We start from the raw sequence: 16,352 nt of genomic DNA on the forward strand, positions 1-16,352 counted from the left end.
GATACCAATCTAAACTTCCAAGCCTCCAGTACCCCCAAGCTTAAGAAATTCATCTTTCGCAGATGCAATGGAAACTGGAAGTGCATGTGGTTGCCGAAAAGCAGACCTCAAATGTTCAGCAGTGTACCCCTATTGTGGTGGTGAAAGTTGCAGCAATATCATGGACATATCAACATTATTTATTGAAGAAAATTAATTGGTAGATGAATTACCGACAATGACGCAAACTCTAACTCTCATTATACCACAAGAATTTACCTCGGATACTGATTCAGATCTTGACTCGCAACCTGGACCATCGAAAAAAATGAAAAAATAATAACTATGATAGATCTGTTTCAACATATAATAATAAATAATAATATTTTGTCTAGAAATTGTCCATGGATTAGGCCTATTGGCGATACCACACAAAAAACGCGCCTCCAGACTCTACTTCATAGGTGGCCGGGGAAAGGGTCAAAAATAGCTTAATAATAGCATAGGAATGTTAAAATTATAATAAATAAATATATGGATAGAACAGTAAGTCCAAGGTTTTATTTTTATTGATGAGAATTCAAGAATCTGGTCAAGTTTGGAGCGCTGTAAAATCTAGATAAATAAATTAAATTAAACAACTTATTTTATTGTAAAATGAACGAAAAAATAGTTATAACCTCTAAAAGGAAACCTTTTACAAAATTTTTTCCTATTTTTGGTTATAACTTTTTTGTTGGTCCCTTGACGATAAAAAGTAATAGGTACATATAAAATTGTAGAAAATTAAATTTGGTACATTTTATGCGTAATTAATTTTTCTGTATGGTTGCTAGTTTAGGAAATACAGCGCGAAAGCCCTTTGCACCCCTTCTTTCAAGATGGCGGTCGGGGGACAAGGGCGGCGACCCCAAAAACTTGAACTTTAAGTCTGTTTTAGACTATAACATAAAATGATATAAGAAAATGGTATACTAAGTTTTCTCATAATGTAAAACAGGAAACAAAATCTGTTAACAGAAAATGTTATACAAATTAGAACATGTCCTATTTGATAACAATTTTTAGTACACAGGCATGCGCAGTTAGGTTATTTTCTTTATACTGTCACATTGGTTCTTTTAAGGTTAACTTTTATTTTAAAAAATGTTGCAATGGAAGCAGCTGATAATAATAGAGTTTTCTTATCCATCATATAAAATATATATTTGTAATATAAAATATCAAAGGTAAAACTAACTAGTTAAATGTTAAGAAAAATGAGGTTAAAATATTCTTAAAAGAAAATAAGAAGAAGAAAATTGAGGTTAACAGTACATGTACCATCACAAAAATATAAAAAAAGTACTTTTTTTGGATCTAATGCGCAGAATCACATAACATATTTTGATAACAAAATGTGACAATGTAGTACACAAAACTTCTTGTATTAATATTGTACACAATCATTTCATGTAAGTTTTTGTTATACCATTTTCTTATATTATTTTATGATATAGTCTAAAAGAGACTTAAGCTTCTACTGAACGCCCCTACACATTAAAAAAATAAAATTGACTCCTCTAAGAAATGTAACCCTAAATGTATGGAACGCCGTTTTACTTTTTATTCTTACATTTTTATTTGGTTATTTTTAAACGTACAACATCTTTATTCAACTGAATTAAATTGTTTGTTTAGAAAACTTCTACTATTTAAAATGTTGCATGAATAAAATTGTATCTTGCTATTTTTATTTTTATGATACAATTAAAATTGTCAACAGTCATTTTAATTCATGTAACATTTTAATTCAACCAAAAAATAAATAACAAACATTTTAAATAAAGAATTAAAATGATTGTTAGTTTTTTTTTGTATTACAATGCTTTTTCTTATGGAGCTATATGTTTCGAAAGTAAATATCCACAATCATTTTAATTCCTTATTTAGAATGTTTGTTATTTATTTTTTTGTTCAATTAAAATGTTACATGAATTAAAATGACTGTTGACAATTTTTATTGTATCATAAAAATAAAAATATGAAGGTACAATTTTATTCATGCAACATTTTAAATAGTCAAAGTTTTTTAAGCAAACAATTTAATTCAGTTGAATAAAAATGTTGCATGTTTAAAAATGTAAGGATCGCCTTTTTACTTTTTGTTCTTACATTTTTATTTGGTCATTTTCAAACGACCAACATTTTTATTCAACTGAATTAAATTGTTTGTTTAAAAAATTTTGACTATTTAAAATGTTACATGAATAAAAATGTTCCTTGATAAAAATGTGTCGGTCAAATATATTTGAGAGTCATATTAAATGCTTTCCATTTTTATGATACAATGAAAATTTTCAACAAACATTTTAATTCATGTAACATTTTAATTCAACCAACAAATAAATAACAAACATTTTAAATAATTTATTTTTAATGTTGGTCGAATAAAAATGACACTTTATTTAAAATGTTTGTTGAATTAAAATGTTTGTTGAATTAAAATGTTTGTTGAATTAAAATGTTTGTTGAATTAAAATGTTACATGATAATTTTTGTACGAATTAAAATGTTTGTTGATAATTTTAATTGGTCGCTGCAGTCAGCGGGTGCTGCGAGAACTATCAAGGTATGTCATTTGGCAACGTTGAATAAGAAAACCTTGCCTTGAAAAACTATTGACTTTTTTTACGCTGTCTATGACTATTGACAGACAAGCATTCAACGTTGCCAAATGACATACTTTGATAGTTCTCGCAGCACCCGCTGACTGCAGCGACCAATTAAAATTATCAACAAACATTTTAATTCGTACAAAAATTATCATGTAACATTTTAATTCAACAAACATTTTAATTCAACAAACATTTTAAATAAAGTGTCATTTTTATTCAATTAACATTAAAAATAAATTATTTAAAATGTTTCCTATTTATTTGTTGTTTGAATTAAAATGTTACATGAATTAAAATGTTTGTTGAAAATTTTCATTGTATCATAAAAATGGAAAGCATTTAATATGACTCTTAAATATATTTGACCGACACATTTTTATCAAGGAACATTTTTATTCATGCAACATTTTAAATAGTAGAAGTTTTCTAAACAAACAATTTCATTCAGTTGAATAAAGATGTTGTACGTTTAAAAATAACCAAATAAAAATGTAAGAATAAAAAGTAAAACGGCGTTCCATATAAATGTAACATTTCAATGGACTAATAATAAAGCATGAAACACAATTCAAAAAAACTAAATAAGTTTTGATCTAAGCAGAAAAACCTGAGTGTCCTGTTAATTTTGCACCCCAGTGTATCTCGTCCCCGACCTCTTTCAACTATAATCTCTGATACTACCACTTGATACTTGTCCTCGATAATATTTCCGATTCCTAACCTACCTTAAGTGCGAAGCACGTGTACGAGGAAGGACACAAAAATCCTTTTATAAATCCTCTTCGAGATTACTCGTCACCTCTTTCCAGTCTACTACTCGTCTTTCTTTTATCACTTTTTTATACCAAGTAGCCGACAACTTCGGAGTCCTTTTTCTATTTTTATCCGAAAAGTTAACATGATACAGACCAAATTTCTCCCTGGAAGTTTATAATTGTTATTAAGTTTCAATTTTTCGATTATTTGTAGAAAATAATTACACTTTTATAAAAAAGAACTTTTTTATAATAAAACCTTTTTTAGTCCTGTCGCCAGGGGGGGTACAACGGCCTCGTTAATTCAGATGGACTTACTCAAGGTTTTTTTATGTATTTTGACCCGTAGAACACGAATTTTTTGGGTAACAGTTGATCCGGATGTCGATAAGATTGTTATAGACCAAGAACTTGAGGAATCAAATAACAGCGATTTTTGGCAAAACAAAACAATATTTTGTATTTTTTGGGCCATTTTAAGTAAAAAATATTTCTACAAGTTTTTTCGTAGGATGCACAGTTTTCGAGATAAACGCGGTTGAACTTTAAAAAAATCGAAAAACTGCAATTTTTGAACCCGAATAACTTTTGATTAAAAAATAAAATAGCAAGTCTGCTTACCGCATTTGAAAGTTTAAGTCAAATTATATCGGTTTTGATTATTTGCATTGGTAAAAATTTATTTTTTTATTGTTTAACAAAGCTATAAACACGTAGGGTTTCCCGTGCTTTTACATGCGTTTTAACGCATGTAACGTAGAAATAGTCTTGATTGCACTAGTACCTATTCTACCTACTCGTTCGATTTTAAATGAGAAATCATAGAAACATCACTCACGCACTAGTTGTTTGTAGCTTTGTTTAACAATAACACAATAAATTTTTAGCAATGCAAATAATCAAAACCGACATAATTTGACTTGAACTTTCAAAGGCGCTTAGCAGAATTGCTATTTTATTTTTTAATCAAAAGTTATTCGGGTTTAAAAATTGCAGTTTTTCGATTTTTTGAAGGTTCAACCGCGTTTATCTCGAAAACTCTGCATCCTACTAAAAAACTTGTAGAAATATTTTTTGCTTAAAATGACCCAAAAAATACAAAATATTGTTTTGTTTTGCCAAAAATCGCTGTTATTTGATTCCTCAAGTTCTTGGTCTATAACAATCTTATCGACATCCGGATCAACTGTTACCCAAAAAATTCGTTTTCTACGGGTCAAAATACATAAAAAAAACTTGAGTAAGTCCATCTGAATTAACGAGGCCGTTGTACCCCCCCTGGCGACAGGACTATTTATGATTTATAGGAAAGAATATAAAATAATTTAACGATAAACGATTTAACGATAAAATGCTTAAAATTCCAAAAATTACACTCTAATAAAAAAGTACTTTTTCCGCAAATCGCCAGGAAATTTTGACATTCCTGTCAAAATTTCTTGAAGAAAAAGTCAGGACTTCCTTACTGTAAGGAAATGTCATTTCCTTACTGTAAGGAAATGATATTTCCGTACAGTTGTTAGTGTTCTACATAAATGATAGAAAACACATTGCTATTAAAACCTTGTAAATTACCTTAATCATTAAATTTTCTTTATCTGGAGCTTCCTGGATAAATTTTTCAATTTCTTCCTTCGTTAAAATCTTAGATTTCTTTGCCCTATGACCTTGAGCTTGCCGTTTCAATAAAGAACGAAGTTTTGAGTATGTAAATATATCTACATTGTGTTTAAGTGCAAGGGTTGACTTCAGCATTGAATAATTGGCCCATAATGTTGAAGATTTCATCTTTAAACAAAGGTCTAGGAAGTATGCCATTACAACATTTTCTGAGAAAGAACTCGTATTTTTACTCATGCGATAATCCATAAAACGTCTGTATGCATTTTCGTACTTTTCTCTTGATTTCTTTGGCAATAATTCTAATGAAGCAGTATTCACTGCCTCAACCAGCTCTGGAGGAGTCCCAGGAATGGAAATTTCATCATCACTTATCATTTTACTTTCGAGAACACCAGCAATTAAATTTATAAGCGTCAAATTTGACAATTCAACCTCAATACGTTTCCATAGTAACCCAAGTAATTTTATTAGGAATTTCAAAGCACCATTTATTTGGGAATAAAATTATCGCGTTTTTTTTAAATCAATCAATATCTGTCGAATTTTAAACGATTTGCGGAAAAATAGTATGTTTACCTCGTAGGAAAAGCCACATTCCTGGACTCTGTGTTGCTAAGTCTCGGCTTGCGCCTCGACTTAGCAATCTTCACAGTCGTCCAGGAATGTTAAGCTTTTTCTACCCGGTAAACAATGTACTATTTATAATATCACAGTTTTGTTATTGTACTCGCATATAGGACACAATATCTTGGGAAAGAATAATTACCTTATAAAATATGAATTTCTAGTAGGTGTATTAACTGTTATTTATAATTATGATTCCAAAAATTACACTAGTATAAGATTGCATTTTTTATAATATCACGGTTGTTTAAAATGGTATATATAATTTTAAGTATATAAACTTTTAATTATTTATTAAAAAAAATTAAAAAAAGATACGCAACAGCCGGGTTCCAACAGGGCACCTCTCGATCTGCAGTCTAATGCCACTGAGGCACCATCAGTTTGTAGATATCGATTTATTAACGTACTTTAAAATATCATTGCATTAGTCACATTTTTAAAATAGTTTGAAATTATAAAAAATCGATTTATTCATACGGTGTGATTGGTCAGTGGGGTAAAGCTTTGTAGATCCGTTATAGTAATAGATAGTAATAAAAGTTAATAACAAAAATTGTAGCCAACTTTGATTACAAATTGATAATCAGTAATCGTAAATTATTGTAGACAATTATTCAGTCATGGCTTAATTAAAATTTGGAAAGATTAAGACCCGTAATTATTAATAATTTTACTGTAAAAAATGAAAATATCTAGAAAACTAATAAATTTACACATAGGGAATGTTACACAAAAATTATAGTATGGTAATGGTACTTTTCGATAATGATATAAAATACAGGGTGGTCTATTTAAAATTACTGAGAAAATAATGTACTTGCGTTTTGACTCACCCTGTATTCAATATAAAGAAAATTAGCAAAACAACCATTTACGAAAATTTTGACAATAAATTAAAAAATATGACCTTAATAAACCATTTCCCTTGTGCTTGCTTTTATTTATACAGGTAGTTAAACTTGTTACGATTTTCATATAAAATTGGTTATAACTTTGTAAATACCGCGTATAACATACCAACCATTTATATTTTTGTAATCGAAAAGTTTCGAAGATTTCGAATATAAAATAAAATACAAGGTGGTCTATTTAAAAAAAAAAACAAAAGTTTGGTCTGCCACTATGTTATCGAACACCCTGTAACATTCTAACAAATTTTGTAATGTGAAGCTCAAAGGTCGCTACAATTTTTGTTATTAAGTTTTATCGCTATACATTACTATAACAGATCTACGAACAAAGGAACAAAGGAACATCTCCAAAAAATATTCCAAAAGTTCGAAGCGGAAGCAAAAAGGTATGGATTAAGAATCAACCAAGGAAAAACACAATACATGGTAATGAAAGGAGATATAAATAAAGAGGATAACTATATAAAAATGAAAGGAGAAGGAGATGAATATAAATTTAAGGAAGTAGCAGAATTCGAATACCTGGGAGTGACTGTAACCAGTACTGGAAGGGAAGAAAAAGAAATAGATAAAAGATTATTGAAGGGAAGTCGAGTTGTGGGTGCCTTAAACACGATATTAAAAGCAAAAAATGTATCAATAAACGCGAAAATCAGAATGTATGAAACGATAATACGGCCCACAGTGTTGTATGCGAGCGAAACGTGGGTAATGAATCAACAAGAGGAGAAGAAGATACAGATATGGGAAAGGAAGATCCTGAGAAAAATTTTTGGAGGTATACAGATAGCGGAGAAAACCTGGAGGAGGCGAACAAATGAAGAAGTAATGAGGATGTATGGGAGACCAAAAATAACGACAAAAATACGAGCCCAAAGAGTTAGATGGCTGGGACATATTACTCGAATGCCAGAAACTAGAAACGTCAAACGAATATTGAATGACAGAGCATTGGGAAAAAGGAGACGAGGTCGACCAAGGAAGAGATGGTTAGAGGCTGCAGAGAGGGATTTGGAAGAAATCGGGGTGAAGGACTGGAGAAAGAGTGCAGAGGACCGAACAGAATGGAGAAATATTATCCAGAATTTAGAAGCCGTAGGCCTATAAGGCCTGTTAGCGCTGTTATATATATATATATATAATGGTACTTTTCGATAATGATATAAAATACAGGGTGGTCTATTTAAAATTACTGAGAAAATAATGTACTTGCGTTTTGACTCACCCTGTATTCAATATAAAGAAAATTAGCAAAACAACCATTTACGAAAATTTTGACAATAAATTAAAAAATATGACCTTAATAAACCATTTCCCTTGTGCTTGCTTTTATTTATACAGGTAGTTAAACTTGTTACGATTTTCATATAAAATTGGTTATAACTTTGTAAATACCGCGTATAACATACCAACCATTTATATTTTTGTAATCGAAAAGTTTCGAAGATTTCGAATATAAAATAAAATACAAGGTGGTCTATTTAAAAAAAAACAAAAGTTTGGTCTGCCACTATGTTATCGAACACCCTGTAACATTCTAACAAATTTTGTAATGTGAAGCTCAAAGGTCGCTACAATTTTTGTTATTAAGTTTTATCGCTATACATTACTATAACAGATCTACGGAGCTTCACCTCACTAATTATTTATCACCCTGTATAATAAAAGTTAAATATTGCATTGTTAGTTAGTTCTAAGCTATCCTGAAAATTTCAGGTGTCTAGGTAGCCTAGAACTATTTTTAAAATGGATTACAAAATTTGCGGAGTCCGTGACACCAACCAAGCCAATTATATAAAAAGGTTTTAAAAACTAAGTAGTCGAGGAAATGAAGCATTTTGGCTCGCAATTTTTTCGTCCAGCATGGATTTACTTGAAATTTTCACAGAAGGTAGGGAATAGCCGCGAATATATCATGCCGCTGTACGCTAAAACCTTGGGGGTGGTTGCCACCCCATCTCGGGGGCGGGAATTTTTTATTACATTTTAACCGTGTAAATCGATGTAAAAAGTAATTCTAAGAAAAAAATGTTGTTTACATTTTCTTCGTAAAACTAATATTTTTCGAGTTATTCGCGCTTGAAAGTAACAGTTTTTCGACGAAAAAATCTACTTTTTTAGAGGGTTTTTTGAGAATACCTCGAAAAATAAGCATTTAATCAAAAAAGCTGTAGATATCAAAATTGTATCTTTTATTAACACAAACCAAATTCTTTTTCTGTAATATCTTTGAGACCAATACAAATCGAGATACGACATGTCAAATATTAGCTTTTTTCGACAAATGCATAATTTGAAATATTCAAAGCCAAATAATGGAAAAACTTTGCATTTTTCGAGGAAAATTTAAATAAACTTTTTTCAAGGATACAGTTATACCTTCCAAAAAATAACAATAAAGTTCCTACTCTGAAAATTAAGCGACTTATGATCAAAAAAAAAGTCGGTACCTGCTTTTCTCTATGAAAAAATTAGTGAAAACAAACCCCTAACTACCCTCCTAATTAAAAATTAGTCTTCACCTTTCTGCAATTCCTTTTATATTTGTATTATCAATACACCCAAGAAGTTTGGACTATTTCAAAGGCCTAATTTTAGAAAAATTGGAGTTTAAAACGAAATTAATTTTTTGCAATTTCCCATTCTTCACCTTTTATTTCAAAATATCTCCGAAAATACTGGAGATACGAAAAAAATGAGAAACTACTAAATTGTAGCTTTTTTAATAACTAAAATTATATTGTGCATAGATTTTCATTACAGTGATCAGTTAGCGAGATATAGCTGTTTAAAACCTCTATTTACGAGCAAACACCCCCTTATTCGAGCCCGTTAAACCCACTCTAATTAAAAACTAAGGGGTCTTATGAAATTTAGTTTACACAGTATTATAAGTCTTAAAAAATCCTACAAAGTCGTTTTTGAAAAAAAAATTTATCACCAAAAATGAAGGAGCTATGTTTATAAAACCAATTTTTTTTTCGAAAAATTCGAAAAGTCCGCTTATGGATAATTTTCAACGTATGTATAATACCTCAGAACCGGTTCGTATACTGGAAGATGACTAAAAAACTATTGGTATTTGTATATATTTGTAAATTCGTATTTTTGTGTAAATAAATGTTTTTGTAATTCTTTAATTCTACTTCTTTTCTGTACAGATCTATTAAAATATCTACTTATAAAAACTGTACTGTTATTAAGGGTGATTTTTAAGGTTTGAAGTATTATGATATTATATCCTAAATTATAAAACAATCATTATTTAACCAATCAAAACCAACTTTTACCCATATTAAAGTTTACAATGTTTTTATATAATTTTTGACAATAAGGGTTAGTTTAAACCCCTAAAAATATTCAACACCCTTAAGCGTGATATAGAATATGAAGTACAGGGTGAGATGATCCTAATCCCAAATTTTTATATAAATCGATGCAAGCCGAAATTATTCTTTTAGGATAAGTAATTTTTTTATACATAGCTCCAACAAGGGTGGTTTTAAGGGTTGAAATATTATGATAGTATATCTTAAAGCATAAAGCACTCAATATGTAACTAATAAGAACCAAATGTTGACAATATTAAAGTTTAAAATGGTATCGATGGAAAATTTTTTTTTCAATTAGGGGTAGTTTTCACCCTTAAAAAACCAAAAGCGTACAACGGCTCAATATAGAAAATAGAGGGTGTAATGAGCCTAATACCAAATTTTTGTACAAATCGATGCTGAACGAAAAAATTGCGAGGTTTTGCTATTTTTAAGCTTCATTTCCTCGACTAAAGGATATGCAATCAATTTTTCAATAATTAGAAAATAATAGTTATGTATGTGTCAAGGGCGTAAAATAGGCGTTTATGGTCCGCGACGTGTAAGTAAGAGCCCGAGCCGATAGGTGAGGGCGTAAGGTCCATAAACGCTGTTTACGCCCCAAATACATACAAATTTTTATGCACGACTGTTTTAATGATCATTTATTAATAAAGATACAAAATTCCTTGCACGATCATCTTAGTGATTATTTTTTAATGCTTCTTTTTCTTTCCACCATTTGCGAGCAATTTATTATAAATACAGTTTCAAAAGTTGCATGAATTTTATAGCTCAATTTATTAAACTCATCCTGTATAACAATATTTGTATTGGTTAGTTAATAAAAAATGTCATATTGAAAGAAATATGTGTAACAAATAATAATATGATAGAACAGTAATAGCGTCACCCTAGCAACAAAGTAAGTAAGTCAAGAATAGTAAGTCGCCAATATTTATCGTATAGTCTGGGCTGATTATCGGAGAATAGGCCATTTTTGGGAAAAGTTATTTACCAGCAATTTTATTGCTGGAATCGAATCTTATGATTGTATATATTAATAATATAGGCATGCAAAGTCCGCAGGTAGTGTGCTACTTTTTTTATAAACAAAATGGCGCCCGAAAATCGTGTTTTTTTCAATTTTTGCTCTATAACTTCAAAGATGTTAACTTTACACCAAATACACTCAAATAAAAATTCACCGCAATTAAATTCTGCATAGAGACGTGTTTTTTCCGATTTACTTTGACAACAATTTTCCCCAGAAAAGCGGGTTTTTCCAACAAAATTTTTAATTTTCAACTAAACTTTTAGGTAAGTAATTGTTAATCGATAATTAAATAACTTGGCAATGTGAAAGCCCTTTTTGTATAAATTATAATTCCAGAAGCCGATTATAATTAAATGAACAGTTTAGCAGCAATTGAATTGTTAATTAAAAATTTACGGTCGCTATAATAACAACAATAATTATGATACATAAAAACAATTATAATTTTTTCATAAAAAGACACTATACCTATCTAATGTACTTTACAGAATCGAAATTGGACTATTAAAGCGGCCTCAGGAATATTTTAAAATTATAAATAATTTTTAGTTTTATAAACAAATAGAATATCTCGGAAAATATTAAACTAAATTAAATTGTAAAAACGGTATTCGAAAAATAGCAGCAGGACACTTCTTTTAAAAGAAAAAACGTTTAATTATGATGAGTAGTTCATGAGATACAACCGGTCAAAGTTGACCGGAATTTACGGCAAAGATATAAACAATAGGATCATAATTTTCAAACCATCACCTTTTCGTTTTTGTTCTCTTTCTCCACACCAATTTTCATATCCTTAAAATACTCATAACATATATTATTATAATAAAAACTATCGATAATACGTGTGAAAATTGCCAAAAATAGCAAAATTCCAATTAAAAATTAGGTTGGAAAAAATGTAACCCTCAAAGTTCAAAATCGGTATACGTTAAAAAAATGCATTTTCTCGGCTTTCCATGGAGCAATTTCCTTCATTCTTTTTTGTTCCCAAGTAACTCGAGTAGAGCCATCGAACTAACGCATTATTAAATAAATGCCAGACTTGCTTTTGTTTTGTTATAATAAATTAATTTATTTATTATAACACAAAATTTTAATTTGTTTAAATCAAAATGGTTTAAATAATTATACAGCTGTCAAATGAAAATATTTATGTTGTTAACTTTAAAAGGTACACTTGTAGTAAGTTTATCTAAAAAAAAGCCTACAACTGGAAAAAATATGTAGTCTTCTGTTCTTATAAATAAATTAATCTATTATAACAAAACAAAAGCAAGTTTGACATTTAATAATGAGTTAGTTCGACGGCTCTACTCGAGTTATTAGAGAACAAAAAAAGAATGAAGGAAATTGCTCCATGGGAAGCCGAGAAAATGCATTTTTTTAACGTATACCGGTTTTGAGCTTTGAGGGTTACATTTTCTCCAACCTAATTTTTTATTGGAATTTTGCTATTTTTGGCAATTTTCACACGTATTATCGATAGTTTTTATTATAATAATATATGTTATGAGTATTTTAAAGATATGAAAATTGGTGTGGAGAAAGAGGACAAAAATAAAAAGGTGATGGTTTGAAAATTATGATCCTGTTGTTTATATCTTTGCCGTAAATTCCGGTCAACTTTGACCGGTTGTATCTCATGAACTGCTCATCATAATTAAACGTTTTTTCTTTTAAAAGAAGCGTCCCGTTTTCACCATTTAATTTAGTTTAACATTTCCCGAGATATTCTATTTGTTTATAAGCCAAAAAATTGTTTATAATTTTAAAATATTCCTGAGGCCGCTAAATAGTCCAATTTCAATTATGTAAAGTACATTAGATAGGCATAATGTCTTTTTATGAAAAAATTATAGTTATTATTATGCATCATAATTATTGTCGGTATTATAGCGACCGTAAATTTTTAATTAACAATTCAATTGTTGCTAAACTGTTCATTCAATTTCCATCGGCTTCTGGAATTATAATCTATATGAAAAGGGCTTGTATTTTACCAAGTTATTTAATTATTGATTAACAATTACTTATCTAAAATTTTAGTTGAATATTAAAGATTTTGTTGGAAAAACCGGCTTTTTCCGGGGAAAGTTTTCGTCAAAGTGAATCGGGAAAAACACATGTCTATGTAGAATTTAATTGCGGTGAATTTTTATTTGGGTGTTTTTGGTGTAAAGTTAAAATCTTTGGAGTTATAGAGCAAAAATTGAAAAAAACACGATTTTGGGCGCCATTTTGTTTATAAAAAAAGTAGCACACTATCTGCGGACTTTGCATACCTATATTATTAATACATACAATAATAAGATTCGATTCCAGTAATAAAATTGCTGGTAAATAACTTTTCCTTGTATTTTGCTAATTAGCCCAGAGTAATATTGAAAGTTTCATAACACATTTTTTAAGACGATCTTTTATAATGGAAACTAGTGACGATGATAATACATTTTCTGGAACACCACCGGAAATTTTTAAAGCTGAAGAAGATGCAAAATTAAGTTTACTATCCGCTAAATCTAAGAAAATATACGATACATCTAACATTACCGTCCGGCGGGCAATAAAGAAGCCCACGGGCGCTAAGTTGGTGCTTTACGCCCACCAAATGTATACATAATATGGACTTTACCGCCCGGTCGTGCATAATAGTATATTGTGCAACAAGTGCAGAAAGGTACTAATTTCTCACCAGTTTGAAAAGTTGCGGTGGTACGAGCGCAAGCGAGTGCCGCAATTCAAACGAGTGAGAAATTACCTTTCTGCACTGTTTCACACTATCCTTTTTCTACAAGCACAGTTTTTCCTAAAAATAAAAATCACAATTTCCAAACGACGATTAATTATAATAGGTACCTATGTGATAAATTTTAAACTGTATTTAATTAATACCTACTAATCAATTTAAATTGCTTATACCTAAATAAATTGCACAGAAATCAGTTAAAAAATTAATGCACTGCCTTAATTTGTTTAAATTTAAACAATTATTACACATTATTGACATTATATTTATGCAGTCACGGATTTACACAAAACCTACTTCATTCGACGTCTCTTGCACAGGTTGCTAAATCCTGATTGGTTATTTGATAATTATAAAATGTTTAATAAGAATAAAATTGTAAAATAAAACAGTTGTAACATCCATAATTTAGTTTCTACGCTATAGTTAAATATAATAATTGTCTTATTGGGACCGTGCAAGTTCGGCAAAGCGACCCCTATTTCTACGCTCTGTACTTTTATTCGCACTTTTAATTATATTGGCCAATTATATTAGTCCTGCTTACTGGATAATTGTCAAGGCCATAGTCCAAAAAATAGTAAGAAGAAAAAATAAGATTCAGGTTATGTTATGAAAACGTGAACAATTGTATGTAGTAAATAAAATTAGTTATTAAAATGCAGTACTGCACTCAAAATACAATTAATTAAATTTACCTTTATATAATAATTGCATATCGTATCAATATTGTGGAGCAATATATAATTTTTCTACTTCAATGACAGAAGGTATGAAATCTACGTCAATTTGACAATTTCAATTGACAATATGAATTATTTAACATAGTTGCAATATTTCTCCGCGACTCGCGCACGGTCGTTTCTCGTTTCCCTTCCAAGTACTTGCACACCGCGAATAGGTTATATATTTGTCTAAAGTTTAACCACGGATGTAAACAGAATATAACGTTACTCAGAATGAGGTAGTCAACTGTGCAGAAAAGAACTTTGCGGCACAGAAACGTCACTTTGCGGCACAGAAACGTCACTTTTCTGCACACTAATGTCAAATATCTTATACTGTGAGAAAATATCAAGTTTACTAACATAAATGCCAAAAAATGTGAAGATTATCGAATAATAAGCCTTATGAGCCATCTCCTGAAAACTTTTTAAAAAATTATACATAAAAGAATATATAAAAAGTGTGAAGAACACATGACAAACACACAATTCGGCTTTAGGGATGCATTGGGTACTCGAGAGGCACTTTTTGCAGTACAAGTTCTCTTTCATAGATGTAGAGACGTGAATTGTGATATATATGTGTGTTTTGTTGATTACCAGAAAGCGTTAGATAGAATAAAACATGACGAACTGATGAAAATATTAAATTCAATTGGTCTAGACAGCAGAGATCGCCGTATAATAAACAATATCTATTACGAACAAACTGCAGCTGTTAGAGTAGGGGATCAGTTAACAGACGACATAAAGATAAAAAGAGGTGTGCGACAGGGATGTATATTGTCCCCATTATTGTTCAATACATATTCAGAACACATTATGAACCTAGCGCTAACGGATATAGACGAGGGAATACTTATAAACGGAGAACGATTGAACAACATAAGATACGCTGATGATACTGTCATTTTTGCAGACAGTCTTGAAGGTCTGTAGACACTTGTCTCCAGGGTGGCAGAAGTAAGTAGCAGGTTTGGGCTTGATTTTAACATCAAAAAAACCAAATATATGGTTATGGAAAAACAATTCTTAACATCTATTTTATTAAAAAATGATTATCCTTTATCGTTTATAAATAAGGAATTGTCAAGATTGGATCGAATGAAACAGAACAACATAGAACGGGATCCTACAACATTCACAAGAAATAATACGAGGAAAATATCAATACCATACATAAAAGGACTATCCGAGAAACTTAAAACAATAGGAAATAAATTCAACATTTCAACAACATTCAAAACAACCAACACATTGAGATCTATTCTATCTAAAACTAAACCTAACAATGAACAAGAAAGGACAAAGAATTGTATTTATAAAATACCTTGTGAATGCGAACAGTTTTATATAGGTGAAACATCAAGACCATTAAACGTTAGAATAAGTGAACATCAATCTTATATTAAAAATAGAGAATTTGATAGATCTCAAATATGTCAACACGCATGGGATAATGAACATAGAGTTCAGTGGAGAGATTCAAGTATAGTCCTGAAAGAAACAGATAGTAAAAAGAGAAAAATCAAAGAAGCGGCTCTAATTATGCTAAACGAAACCAATTGTGTCGCAAATTCCTCGGTGGAATGCAGTAGGATGTGGATACCTATACTGAAAGAGGAAGTCAATAGAAAGAAAATACCACAATTAGTAAGTCAATAGTCGAGTTAGTACATATTTTATATTTTAGTATTAATTATATATCCATGTATTATTGATATTATTTATAATTTAAACAAAATTATAGTAAAGTCAGAATTCGGTATTAATTTTGAGAGTAAATTAAATGTAAGACCAAATACTTACGATGTCGGGATAGTATCACGAGGTTTTTCCTGGTTTTCCCTCGTGATTTACTATGAGATCTCTAACGCGAGAATTTTAATGTCACCCTTGCACGTGGTTGTCTTTTTAAAGACAGATCACATGCTATGATTTTTTTTGTGACGGATATT

At 30.0% G+C, this 16,352-nt stretch overlaps 1 protein-coding gene across 2 annotated transcripts in view; it reads right to left on the reverse strand.

The window, feature by feature from the left end:
* Positions 1-16,352, reverse strand: part of LOC126882802 (myrosinase 1-like) — an 85,333-nt gene that overhangs the window by 2,712 nt on the left and 66,269 nt on the right. For both annotated transcript variants that reach the window (XM_050647867.1, XM_050647868.1), the window contains one exon: positions 3,362-3,556. In XM_050647867.1, coding sequence (XP_050503824.1) covers positions 3,406-3,556 — 151 coding nt within the window. In that variant the 3' untranslated portion in view covers positions 3,362-3,405. The remainder of the gene's footprint in view (positions 1-3,361; positions 3,557-16,352) is intronic.

Source organism: Diabrotica virgifera, chromosome 3, assembly GCF_917563875.1.
Source record: "Diabrotica virgifera virgifera chromosome 3, PGI_DIABVI_V3a".
Lineage (NCBI taxonomy): Eukaryota > Metazoa > Arthropoda > Insecta > Coleoptera > Chrysomelidae > Diabrotica > Diabrotica virgifera.